The sequence below is a fragment of the Sciurus carolinensis genome, chromosome 4 (genome assembly GCF_902686445.1).
Source record: "Sciurus carolinensis chromosome 4, mSciCar1.2, whole genome shotgun sequence".
Lineage (NCBI taxonomy): Eukaryota > Metazoa > Chordata > Mammalia > Rodentia > Sciuridae > Sciurus > Sciurus carolinensis.
In genome coordinates, this window is record NC_062216.1 from 136,065,269 (window position 1) to 136,079,795 (window position 14,527).

Genomic DNA, 14,527 nt, shown 5'->3' on the forward strand with positions numbered 1-14,527 from the left:
AGCACACAGAAATTGACTGATGCTGGGAGGTATTTGGGCCACTTGACTAGCCAGAGAGAGTAAGGGCCAATGGTGTGTGACAGGAACCCAGAAGTCTAGAACCTGTAAACTGTTCAAATGGCTCAGCCACAAGTCTCTTCCAGGACAGGGCCTGCAGGAGACAGACTGTTGGGACTACAATCAAACTGAACAGAAAGAGGCTGGCAATAAAAGTGGAATCAGGGAAGGTCCTGACAAAAGTGGGAGATGGGCATAGAGCCAAAGTCTGAAAAAGCAAGCAACTACACAATTTTTAAACTACACAAAAATAACAGAGACTGTTGCTATGTGAAATTAGAAAGATATTTAAGCCAAGCTTCCTTTATTCAGAAAAGTTAATATTACATGCTAATGATCAAGACAAAATCACCAGGATTAAATCCATATAAGCCACAGATATGTGCAGTGTATATAACTAGAAAAGGATTAGTATCAGAGAGGAAGACAAAACCAAAAGAGTAGAATCTAATAGAAAATGAGCAAAACACATTAACATACATTTTATAGGTAAACATACATGGTCTATAACAAAATAACAGTATGACCAACCTGCTTAGTAATGGGAAACATGTAAATTAAAATGAAAATTAGACATCATTTCATGTGCCTCAGTTTATGCAAAAATACCAAATATTGGCAAATTTCTCAGATAATAACCTTTTGCATTCATCAACAGGAGTTTCATTTCTGAAACTATTTTAAATATTATTTGGATTGGGTAGTAAAATTGAATATATGTATATATCTCTATGACCCAGTAATTCTCCCAAATATAGACCTTAAATAAGCTACTTCCAGCAAACCCATAAATGCCCATAAACATTTATGGCAACATTGTTTGCATCAACAAAAAGACAAAAACCAACTCAAATGGCTAGTCAAATTTTTAAACTATAGTACAGTTGTAAAATGATGCTCTTCTGGCTCTAAAATGATGCACATCAAAATGGAGAAATTGCAAAACATACTTGAAGTGAAAGAAGGAAGTCACAAAAGAACATCACATTATTAACTTTACTTAAAGTTGGCAACCGTGCCATGCTAAACAAAAAAATTTTCGAGATGTATATCCATGTGATAAAACCAGAAAAAAACAGAAAAATAATGATAAATACAAAATCCAAGACAATGGACACTTCTGGAAGGGAGCGTTGTGGTTATGGTTGGGAGTGTGGGGACAATGAAGATAATAGAAGTATTGTTTTTAAAGCCAGGTAATAAGTTCAGCAAAGTTTATACTTATCATTTCTTAATATGTACTTTTCCATATTATACTCTTTTGCATAAGTATGACATATTTCACAATAAAATTTTAAAAAATATGGCATTGCTGAGGTGGAATAGTTGACTATCATTAAAATGATCAAGAATACAGGACTGAAAAAACTTTAAAAATAAGTACAATTTTTCCCTCTTTCAGTGAATTCAAGAAATAGTATATAGTAATGCAGATTCCCATATTTGAAAGTTTCTACTTTACAATCATTGGGGGTGGAGAGTAAAGAAGGAGTCATAAATAAGGAAATTATAACAAAGGAACAAGAGCTCTAATTTTGAAGTTAATACACAATCAGTTTTATGCCATATCTGAGGCAGTTATTGGAAATCCAGATATTTATGCATAGGAAGATTTTAATATCTCATTTTAGAGCAGGCAGGTGTCAAGGACCAGGAAATATTAATTTATATACCATAAATATAGTACTTTACTGGGCAGTTTTCTATGTGGTTTTTTGCATCTGATCTAAGATAAGTATTCATAGTTCCTGGGTTTTCACTGTTGAATCCACATTGAAAGACCTGATATGTGAAGGTTAATTGGGGTCCAGCTGTAAAGGTTAAGGGAAGAGCAAATAAAGAGGCAAGCACACAGGATGACATGCAGCAAGAAGTGGCTCCTGTGGGAAAGCCAGTTCTGTTTTATTATCTATTCCACGGTTATATCAAGTTACCTTAGGTTACATTAGTGCAGTTAGCTTTGCGCATATGCAGATCATATAACTTCCTTGCTTCTCAGAGTCCACTAGCACCAAACATTTTTATAATAAGATAATGTCTCCAGGCCTCAAGGGCAGAGGAGTTACAGAATATTTCTAAGTCATTGAAACAGAAAGCCTTATTGTCCTGAGGAGTTTGCTCATTTGAAGGACTTTCATTCCTCTGTATACTCACTGACCTGAAACCTTGACACTTAGGTCTCTTCACCCCAATCCTCAAGAGAGAAAAATCAGATTAGCTCAGCATGGGATGGGAGATTAAATACCATGATTTAAACTCAGTAGCCATTACCTACGAGTATGCTGACTATCCGGATCTACCATCCCTGTGTCATGGTGATGGTTGGATGATTACAAGGAGATCTCAAAGACAGGAAGTGGGAGGTTGGTGGGCCCTCCATCTCAGACCACATTGCACCATAGTAGTTAAGATCATGGTTTCTAGAGCCAACTTTTCTAGACTAATTTCTCAACTCTGCCATGGCTGGTTGAGTGACCATATGCAAGTATTTATTTTCTTCATTTATTTTAGCATTTATTTTCTTCATTTCTAAAATATAGATAATAATGTTATTATCTTTTAGCATTTATTTTCTTCATTTCTAAAATGTAGGTAATAATGTTACTTTATGTAAGTTATTTAGAATGGGTCCTGGAAACAGTTACTTTATGATAGTGACAAATTGTGGCATAATTGTTACTTATCAAATAAATTAGGTTTAGTAATGCTCCATTATTCCTGTGACCTACAATTCTTCCAAAATGGTATTTACAAAATAACATCATCATATTTTTATTTTGTGAGAGTTTTGCACAAGTCTTGCAAAATGCTGATAGCCAAAAATGAAAACAAGTTTTATATTAGGCTACTTGTTGCAGTAAGAAACATTGATTTTCTAATGAAATTGAAAAGATATTTTACTTCTTTCTAATGAGCAGAATGTTTATACAGAAAAATATTAATAGCTTATTAGGAGTAATTACTGAAAATTGAGAATGCAGTTTGTTTATTAAGTTAAATTATACAGAGGAGTTCATTTAATTTGTTGTTGATTAATTAGACATTTCTCTTCAGATACATGACGGATGGAGGGCTCAACCTGTACACTCGAAGCCTGAACCGAATACCAGACACAGCAACTTCAAGAGATATCATTCAGAGAGGCGTTCATGACGTGACAGTGGATGCAGACAGGTAATTCTGTCAACATATGTGATGGGAGGAGTGTATGAGGCAGTTTCATAAATAAGGTCACAAGGGATTTACAGTAGAAACCAAAGAAGGCTTTATTTTGATGTGATGATCATTTAGAATTTTTTAAAAACTAAGGCAATCTAGTTTGCAAGATCATTTTGACCCTGTAATAGTGAAAAGTAGTATTGCTGGTGAGAAGACATAATTCTAATCTCTGTAAAAGCAAAATTATAAACATAGACTTACTTTGAAAGAATACTGATCATTCTTTATTTTTTCTAATGCAGATACCCTCTGATATACCTATAGGCTAATGCAAAAAGAATTAATACTTATTTCAAATCATTAGGTACAAAGTTTGATGCTTTTCTTGAGGGTGTTGTTAAAAATGTACAACTCATGCTTTTAGCCTATTTCTTTTCCCCTAAGATCATGTAGCTAATAGTACAAGGACTCTCATAGCTTACCTCTCATCCTTGTGGTTTCCCAACTACTTTAAAGTTCTTTTAAATAATATGAAGTATATTAGCGATTGTTTCTTAGCAAATTAGTAAATGAGGAATTCAAGAGTTCACAAATAACAAAGCTCAACAATTAAAAAAATCTTCAAAGATTTTTTTTGTTTTTAATTTCTTAGGCATTCTTTCTAAAAGCTGTATTAGTGAAATACAATTAGATAGTAGCAAAAAACCAGCTAGCTAGAATAGCAATGGCTCAGGTTATTAGTGTTGCTATAGTGAAGACTGTAGGTTCCCCTCTGATCAACTTCTGGTAAGAATGTAAATGGACAATTAGGAACAGCAGCTGAATAATTCTTAAGAGGAGATTGAAAATGTCCCCCACATACCTGCAGCAGCCAGGTATGGTGTATTTTAAGAATAGTTTTGCTTAAAGATGTTAGTGTTCCTTTACCTCCCATGTCAATCCAACACCAACCCCATTTCCTTTCTAACCTAAGAAAAGATTATAAAATAAATGTCATCTTAGTAGGCATGTTGGAGACTCTCTAAGAAATTTTCTAATAAATTCATAACAGTTAAAATATAAGGAAATATTTACAAAAGGCAGTATATTTTAAGTAGGGCCTTTGAAAAACATAAGATTTTTGACACATAGCCTGGGAGGATCAGAAGGAATTTGGGGAATGAGAGCATAGAGGCACAGAAGAATTTGGCGTAAGGAGCACTGCACTGGGAATGTGGCAGGGGACGACAAGAGATAAAGGACTTAGGGGGACATTCTAGGGTGCTTGGACCTGTAGATAATAAGGAGCTATTTTTGCTAATTTTAATTAGCTTTTTAATAGAGAAACAATGTGTATCCCATTTGTATACAATAAAAAAAAATCAAATACAAAAATAAACCTCAAAAGACAACAACAAAAAAAAAACTAATGCCATTTTCAGCAAAAAATAAATTTATATTTAATGTACATGACACTTTATGAAGTCCTTGTGAGGAAGTAATTTTCAACTTATAAAGCTGTAACTGCTCATTAAAGAACTATTTGTTCAATGAATAAATCAATTACATACAAAAAAATTTTTTTTCAAAGCAAAAGCATGCAATGGTTATTATAATCATTGTATTTTTAAATGGACCCTCCCACTGCAATATAAGATTATTGAAGAGGGTTGACACCAAGACAGGTAGATTGCTTAGGAAATGCTTGTAAAAGTCCACATGAAAAGTAGATGGGTACTTATATGAAGAATGGCAGCAGAAGGGGCTCGGGGACACCCTTTATTTCTAGAGCTTGACTGCCCTCAAAGGATACTTCGAAGTGGATGTCTTAAACAAAAGATTTCATTTCTCACAGTTCTGGAAGCTACAAGTTTATGGTCAAGGATCAGCAAAGCTGGTTTCTGATAAGGATTTTGGCTTGCAGACAGTTAAAAAAAACATAGTGAACATGACCAGCTTAAGTTGTCAGCTACATTGGAAAGACACAAGTGTGGAAGAAAGGCCCAGAGTTGCCATAGCAGTTGAGGTTTCCAGTGAGGCTGAGGCTAGACTTTTGTGTGAAATCTAATTTTTAAATATTGGTAATTCTCCTAACAGATCTATGAGGACAATAGATAAAGATATTACCTTTCTTCAATGGAAGATAATCTATAAAATCAGAGATGCTTATATAAAGCAGGTGACAACATTCTTGCTTATGGTTGTGTAAAAGCTTCTGACAGTTACAGCTGGTGATGATATTGCCTGTTCAGAATGGAAAATGCACCAGTGAGGAGAAGCTTCCCACCAGGTGCAAGGAACAGTGGTGAAATGATCTGAGCCACATCTCCAAGTTTTGTTTTTTTTTTTTTCTTTTTTCCCAAGTTTTCTTTCTTTTTTTTTTTTTTTTTAAATGCAAAACAGCACAAATCCAAGGTCAGTTTTCCAGCCTTAGTGTCTCTCAGTGGAATTGGCCTCAGGCCAGCCTAAGGCCTTTTTTGGCAGGAAGTAATTAAACCACGTTTAATCACTCTGTGAATTGACACTATGCACACTAAAAGCACATGTGAATCTCTGATGTACAGTAAGAAAACTAACCCTGAGAACACACCCTTAACATCTAAAGAGTAAATAAAGGTTGCTCAGCCATTGGAGAGACAGAGAGGTCACTTCCGATGCACAAATTGAGGAAGGTTAACTGAGCCAGGGTTAACTAATCATTTTGAAATGGAGAGAAGAGGGAATAGATAACAATGTCAAATTCCATGGAAAAGTAGTTTGGCAACTAGTTTCTTATTAGTGACCTTATCAAAATTAGTTTCAATGAAGTCCTTAAGGAGTGTGCTAGGTTATAAGAGAAGAGAAGAAAACAGAAGATTAGAAACAATGAAAGAAGAGGTGATCATCCCAAAGGTAGCAGTAAAGGAAAGGAAGAAGGCCAGTCGAAGGGGATCCTAGTGGGTAAGGGGAAGATGACTTTACCACTGGTTTTCTCTGTTTTGTTTGGGGGATGTAGGAATTTGAGCAGATATAGAGAGTGAATTCCTGGACAAAATAAAGTGATAATTCTTAAATATTGAAAATATGTAGCTAGAAATGATAGGACATTAATGCTTATACTCTCTTTCCTAGTCATATGTTGAAGTCTCACTCTCATTTTGATGAGATTTGGAGGTGGATTCTTGAAAGATGATCAGATAATGAGAGTAGAATCCTCACGATTTAGTACCTTTGTAAATTTGATCCAAGATTGCTCCCTAGCCCCTTCTACCATGTGAGGTTACAGCAAAAAATGGTGCTCTATGAACCAGGAAGCAAGACCTCACCAGGCACCAAATCTGCTGAGTCTCTGATTTCTGATTTCCCAGCCTCCAGAACTATGAGAAATTTCTGTTATTTATAAGTCATCAAGTCTGTGGCAGTTTGTTAGAGACCCCCAACAGACTAAGAAGAGGATTAAGATTGTAAGCACTGTGAAGTTAGCTGAGAGGAGAGACACTTCTCTTTCTGAAACAGAGTGCTGTTATTATTACTTTGGAGGTGTGGGAAAATACCTGGAATTTATAATTCTACTTTCTCTGTGAAGCAGAGGCTAAGTCATGGCTGAGAATGAGGAACATATGTACAGAATAGAATGTTGAGAAATTTATCTGAATTTGAAATTACCACCAAATGTTGATACATTTTAAAGACAAAACAAAAGCTTTGCAGAGAGTCCTTGAAATCCTCTTTAAATGAATAACAACATCATTGAGATCTAATTTACATGACAAAATTTTACTTGTGTAAAATTCAGTCATTTTTAGTGAATTCAGAGTTGTTCAAGCATTGCCACAATCCAGTTTTACAAATTTCCATCATCCCCAAAAGATCTCTCAGGTCAATTTACCATCAGTCTCTACTTCGATATTCAGCACTAGGCAACCACTTAAATACTTTCTGTCTTTAAGGATTTGGGATATTTCACATGAATAGATTCATATATAGCATATAGTCTTTTGCATATAGTTTCTTAGCACATATTTTTGAGGGTCATACATGTAACACATTTCAGTAGTTGATTCTTTATTGCTGAATGATATGTAGGATGTACAGCTTTGTGTTCCTAAGTTGGTGAACTATTCAATTGTTTCCACTATATTAACTATTTTGAATGATGCTATTTTACATATTCATGGTTAAGTCTGACATTCATGGTAAGGAAATATATGTTTTGCTTCTCCTTGATAGGTATACACAGATCAAATTCCTAAATTGGATGACAAATTTGTATTTAGTTTTTTCATGAGATTGCCTGTTTTCCAAATTGCTGTACTGATTTATTCCCATTAATGATGCATAATATTTACAGTTTTCACTTATCCTGGCCTATACTTGATACCAACAGTAGTTTTTAATATATTTATGGTTTCTTTGCTAAAATGTTTATTTAAATCTTTTGGGCATTTTAATTGTTTTGTTTGCCCTCTATTTAATGAATTTAACAAGTGTTTTAAAATATATTCTGTTTGCAAGTTCTTTTACCAGCTCATACAAGTTTGTAGCTTATCTTTTTTTAGTGATATGAAGCACAAAGTTTAAAATTTTGATTATGTTCAATTTAGCAATTTTTCTGTGCAAAGCATTCTTCACATAATTCAAGGCTAATAGTTAACACTTGAAACCGTAAATTCATAATAGATTCAATCAGTATGTATTTTGTATAGCCTTGCTCAGGAGCTTGACTACCTTACTGGATGGATCCAGAATTGGGAATTGAGTGGTTGAATCTAATAAAATGTGCTCTTTAGAGTATATATTAAGTGATTGAAAATTGGGCTTAAGCTGAATTGAGATGGTTGTGAAGCAGAGCATGCTGTGAGACTGTGAGACAAAGGATTCTAAAATACATTGAAGTACAGAAGTCCATATCATGTCTAATAAATGAAAGGGAATGAAAGAGGTTAATTAGCAGAATAAAGTTTTTGCCAGAGAATTAAATAAAAATATGAAGTTTAACATTTCAAAGGTAGGTATTTCCTGAATGATTGGAGCAGTTGCAAGCTATAGACAGCTACTGAGTAGAATGTCACAGAAAGCAAAGTTTGGTTATACAGATGATTGATCCAAGTGTCTATGTGACAATAGAGTCAGTCTCAAATAAGCTCCAGATACCAAATTCTTTTTGGCATACCAACACCCATAAAATCATAGTAACAATGATACCTTGTCCATCAAACTTCTTTCTAAACTAAAAGCCTAAATATAATGGCTGCTAACTTTAATTATACTCAATTTAACTATTTATACTTTTTAAAAACTGATTTTAAGATTTTTAATGATGACTTTTTAAAAATAGAAAAGGGTCCTGTATCGTAGGAAATACTATATTTTAATTATACTATCAGGTGAATTGGTTTGTTTTATGAAATTATAGTTCAGATCATGAAGTCATTATTTATAAAAGAGTTTAATGAAAGTCAATAAAGATTGTCATGAGTTTACATGCCTTTCAGGTTATTAGACACTATAACTATATATTGAAAGCAGAGTAGCTCTAAACATTTATTCACATTAAATATCTAAATCTACAATTGTTAACAATGTGCAGAAAATTTCATTGTCATTATAATGGGATCATAGCAAAGTCTTCATAAGATCATGTAGGGAGTCATGTATATGGTGGGAAGCTTTACCATTTCCATGCCTATTCCAAGCAGGAACAGGCAGATTTCTCCTGAGACACTAAGCAAATGTTTCAGGGGTCAGATCCATTATGCTTATCACTAGTATGTGTACACTCTAATAATTCATCTATTCTGTGTTGATTTGTTCCAGCTTAATCACAGAATCACTATGTTCCCATACCTTAAGTATTCCCTTCATTAGCTTACTGACTTCCTATAATAATTAAAAGCAAACACAAAAATGATTAATAGGCTGAGATGGAAGTAAATATAATTGCTCCATTTTATAATCAAATGATCTGTCTTCACCCCACATTTCTTTACTCTAAACAGGCTGAGTCCAATGCAAAACATTACAGAAGAAAAACTATTATTTAATGCCCATTTACCATCTTTGACAGGCTTAGGAGCTGGTGCTGAACTTCTCTCCAATTCTAAGAATGAACGACCCCATTGTGAACAATCTTATAAACTTTCAGTAATTTTAGGTAATTCCCCTTATAGAATTGATTCATACCCTACAAATATATTGAGAACATATTCTATAACAAGCATTATCCTGGGGACCCTACATTCAAGGACATTAGAATAGAGATTGTTAAAACCTAATAGGCCATTGAGATTTAAAGGAAGTTGGACAATATAACCAGCACAAGTTGTAGACATGTTGTATTGGGACACCTTTCAGTATCTTTCAAAACATACATAGAGGTGTTCCAGAGTGCTACCACCACCTCTTTAAAAGATTGGTCTTAATATTAAACTTAACCAAAACTTAACTTTATCATCATAAAAGTCATCTTTCAATAGTGGATATTGTCCCAGTACTCTTATTTATGCAAAAAGAAATTTCTCTTGTCTGCTTCCAATATGATTTACTAAAGAATCTTATGAAGATGGTGAGGATGATGAGGCTAAGAACGAGGAAGTCAAGGATGCTATAATAAAAATGACTTTGGTTAGCATCAGCAGTAAGAACCTAGTATATGTTGCTAATATATTGTATTATTTAAATACAATATCTTACATATCTTTGCAAAATGCATATGAAGTGAGTCTTAATAGTACCATTTTATAAATAAGGCAGTGTTCTTAGATCAAGTAACTTACATATAAAATACTGTGTGAATAAAAGATAGTGTCAGGATTTGAATACAGCTCCTGTGCTCTGTTATTCATAAAATTAATTTAGCTAAAGATTTTTATCATGCCTGGATGACATATCTGATTTTGCAAATTAGTAATTTTTCCCTTTTGGTCTAAACATATCTATAGAATATGAACAGATTTTTAAACTTTTATTCAGTTTCAAAATTTTAGTAATAAAATTCAGTGAATAATCATATTCTGTTTTTACTAAAGATTATCAATACATCTAAAAACACAAAAGAATAATTTTTTCACATGTTTCAGAACTTCTAAATAGTGACTGGCTTGTTAATATCACTAAAGCAATTTAGCAGTTTGTTCTTTTGTATATTTAAATGCCATTATCTTGAAATCTCATGTTTGTTGAAATAACTATTTCTAAAAAGCTCAAGGAAATAACAAAAAATTGGGAGACATATATGCAGCATATACAGAAAATTACTGATAGTACTTAAGGGAAGCCTAAAGCAATCTAGACCTTTAAATTGCATGATTTTCTTTTTTACATCAAGAGCAATAAAACACAAGCAATTCTGTTGGCTAATTTAATCGTTTAATTTAAGAAGTTGCCTCTATACATGAAGCACTTGCTTTTTTCTTTCAAGAACTGGGGATAAATTCTTTTTTTAATAGGCTAGATAATGGGGTGAGGCATTCATCTTTGGATGATTAAATTGAGAATTCCGGCTGGCAGATGATAAATTCTGCATCTTCCTCTCTCTGACTACACAGAGTGGGTGACATGGATTTATTTATTAGAGTCATATGTGATCCATTTACATTTTTTGGTTTGATTTAATTTGTGTTTGAAATGGTTGAAGTTTTTTTCAATGAGCTGAATTTTTTAAGCGTTAACAGAACTTCCATATTTTTTTTTTCAGATAAATTATAAATGAAAGTGTTTCAAAGTAAATGAGGGCTTATTTTCTGAATTAAGTAGTTATTTTGCATAAACTTTTCTGTGACTATTGAAGAAAATTCACAGAATATACTAAAGTATAAAGGAAAATCTAGAAGTAATCTATAATCTTTTCATCCCAAAGACAATCAAGGATATTGTTTAGTATATTTCCTCCTAGGTTTGCCCAACCTCTCTATTTACAGTTTGGGTTCTACCATACATGTGGTATATGAGTTAACCAGCTTTTCATGACAGTAATGAAATACCTGAGGTAACTAACTTTATAAGGAAAGAGGTTTATTCAACTCTCAGTGTTGAAAGTTCAAGGACAGGCTACTTGCATCAGCTCAGTTCCAGTGAGAACCCTCTCAGTTGCATCAAATCTTGAAATAGGAAGCCAGAGCCCTGAGTGAGGCCAGGCCCAGTCTGTTATAACAACATTTTCCTGTGAAATACCAATGGTCTCAAGAGAACTACCTTAATCTCTTTGAGGGCAGCATAGTTGAAGGTTGAATGTAGGTTAAATTAAACGAAGTCTACATAAGAAGTGTCAAGAGTCCCAGTTTTCCCCCCTACTTGGATCCTATACCTGGCAATTAGGTATGAGTCCTTCTAAGTAGGATTATCATTTACCCGCTACTCTCCCAATATTTCTGACATGTGATCACTGAGTGCAAGTTCATAAAGCACTCACTATAAGCATATACATTTGGAGAACATATAGTGTTGGGAGACAGACTTTACTATAATTGGTTATGATAAGAAGGTCAAAAGTTTGAATTCAAAACTTCTAATTCCATCTAGATCACTGGTTATGTACATGACTCTGGAAAGTTTTTTTCTTCACCTCATTTTATACTAAAAACAAGTGAATGGAATAGTAATTACCTGTTAAAATAATAGGCTGATTATATTTTGACAGAAAATCATATTAAAACTTGCCTACACCAAAAACAGTGTGCATTGTTTGCATAACTGAGAAGCCCATAGTTAGCTCTGAATTTGGACATGGTGGGGTATACCATTATCTGCTTCCTTCTCTCTTGGCTTGGCTGTGATATTTTCAGTGGAGAGGCTTGATTCCCCTCATTATTACAGTACATTCTTTTCCCAACATAATTCAAGATTCAAATTCAACAGGGGAGGCGAAAGCTTCTGCAAAGACCCTAAGAGTCACTTGGACTAGACAGTCTAGGTCATCTTCACATTCAGAACCAACCACCAAGGTCCAAGAAGCATCTTGAATACCCAAGTCCATAATTACCTCTTGACATGCTGTGTCTATGGAAATACTCTGTCTCCACTCCCTTCTCCTTCTGTTCCAAACTTAGGCATTTGGGCTTCTGGTTCACAGGTTTACCTCATTCTTGCCTTGCTTCACGTCACAGTTTATACTTTGAAAATACTGAATTATTTGTTACTTCCCTCAACACCCCCAAACCTATTATGTGCCTTTGATTATGCCTAGAATCCCACCATACTCAAGCTAGAATACTATTTCTGTCTTTCTTCATAACTCCTACTTATCTTTGAAGACCTATTCAGGTGTTACCACCTCTGTGAAATGTCCTCAGAATCTCTTATGAGGCTCGGTATCCTCTCTCTGTGCATTAGGTGTATGTCAGTTTTATTATTTAACACATTATTTTAAGTACCCTGTGTGTCTGTCACTTCCAGAGACCTATGACATATTCAAAGATAAGAACCATGTCCTATTCATAGGTATATCCTCAGAGTCTATAGTTCTTATCACAAAATATACACCTGTTGTTCTGAAATCTCATTTCATCATGTGCATCCTTGTGTTGTAAATGCTGTCCACATTATACTCAAAGTATTTATTCCATGTCTTATCTGACTTTATAGTCTTAGAATGTAGCTTATAGCCTGAGACACTGTTAGTACCCATTAAATGTTTGTTTAAATGAATGAATGGTTGAAATGCTTTCTTCTGTAGAGAGCTTTGTTCTAAAAGAATAGGTATAAAAAGAAGCATGCACATGGGGTGTTAACATTTGAAGGCAATATAGGGAAGAACTTAAGTGTGAAATTATATCAAAATTGTAACACCCAGAATAATGGTACTTGCCATTGTTTATTTAAGAGTCTCTGTGCTCAAAGTTATAACCCTAGTTATTTCTAAGCTCCTCAGCATCTTTTTTTTTTTTAGAAAAATCTTGATCAAAAGACTCAACTAGAAACTTAAATAGCAAAATATGATAGGATATCTGATGGCAATTTTCTTTCAAAATTCTTCGTTTAGTATCATATTCCATCTAAAATAGCAAATAATTCTCCTGAGTTTAGAAGATTTATAGTATAAAACTATGGATTCCTAAAATTTGGCTTATATAATTTATATTAATATTTCAGAAGAAACTCCACTACAATTATGTGTGTGAGACATTTCACATTAATACTTCACATTCTTTCTTAATATTTTACTGTTTGATATGTGAAATCAGAAAAGTTACTAAAAACCTCTTTTCTACCACTAAAATATGGAAGCTGAAAGTTAACTGAACTTCCAGTAATTTGATTGTGAAATTGGAATCGAACCCAGACTGATTCTTATTTAGATTAGGGGTCAGCAAACATTTTCTGCTTTGGACCAAATATAAATATTATTAAATGTTTTGCCTCTCAAGAGGTGAAATTGAGATAGTGTTATCCATTTAGATAACAGGAGAAAACAAATTGTCACAATTTTTAAAACTATTTAAAAGTGTGAAAAACATTCTTAACTCACCAAATCTACATTTTGATTTTGGTGCACAGTCATAGTTTGCTGACTTCTGATCTAGATGTTGCATTATTCTCGGTATTAATTTGCTAGGTCTCCTATAACAAAGTACTACATGGGAGACTTAAGCAACAGAAGTTTTTTGTCCCTCACATCTGGACACTAGAAGTCAGAAATCCAGGTATTAGTAGGGTTGTTTCTTTCTGAGGTCTATGAGGAAAGTAATTTATTCCAGCACCCTCTTCTTGCTTTGTCCATAACAGTTTTTTCCCCCATGTCTTCCCATTGTCTTTCCCTGTATCTATGTCTAGATTTTTCCTGTTTTATAAGAGTACCATTCATATTGGATTAGGACCTACCCTAATGAGCTCACTTTAGCTTGATGAGCTTTCTAAAGACCTTACCTCCAAGTCAGGTCACATACTGAGGTCCTGGGGGTTAGGATTTCAATATACAAACTTGGAGCAGTGTATCATTCCGTCCATAACCTTCTCACTCCCACTAACAGGTCAAGTAATAATTATGAAAGTTGTACCTCACTTTTTCCATCATTCCAATTTAAAGGTATAGCTTCTATCTCAGCAACCCTGCACCATGATAACAGACAAACAGAACTATACCAAGACAGTAGAAAGATGACCTCTAAGACCTGCTGCCCCCTCCTTACAAAACACTCAGAAAGTAAGAGGCAAATAGTGTCAATCATCTGCCTAGAAATAAGGCGGTAATATTTAGGAAAATCAAATGATAAGGAAAAATACTAGTTTTGAACATATGTCTGACAAATATTTTGCTGGTTTTTTTGATTCTTAACTCTGATTCCCTAAATAGATCAAAAAGATTCCTGCACAAATAACACCCACCTGTGTCCAAGCAGCACTCAAAACTGACTGT

At 33.9% G+C, this 14,527-nt stretch overlaps 1 protein-coding gene across 1 annotated transcript in view; it reads left to right on the forward strand.

Moving 5' to 3' along the window:
- Positions 1-14,527, forward strand: part of Nav3 (neuron navigator 3) — a 707,491-nt gene that overhangs the window by 570,118 nt on the left and 122,846 nt on the right. The window contains exon 13 of the mRNA XM_047549063.1: positions 3,112-3,231. Coding sequence (XP_047405019.1) covers positions 3,112-3,231 — 120 coding nt within the window. The remainder of the gene's footprint in view (positions 1-3,111; positions 3,232-14,527) is intronic.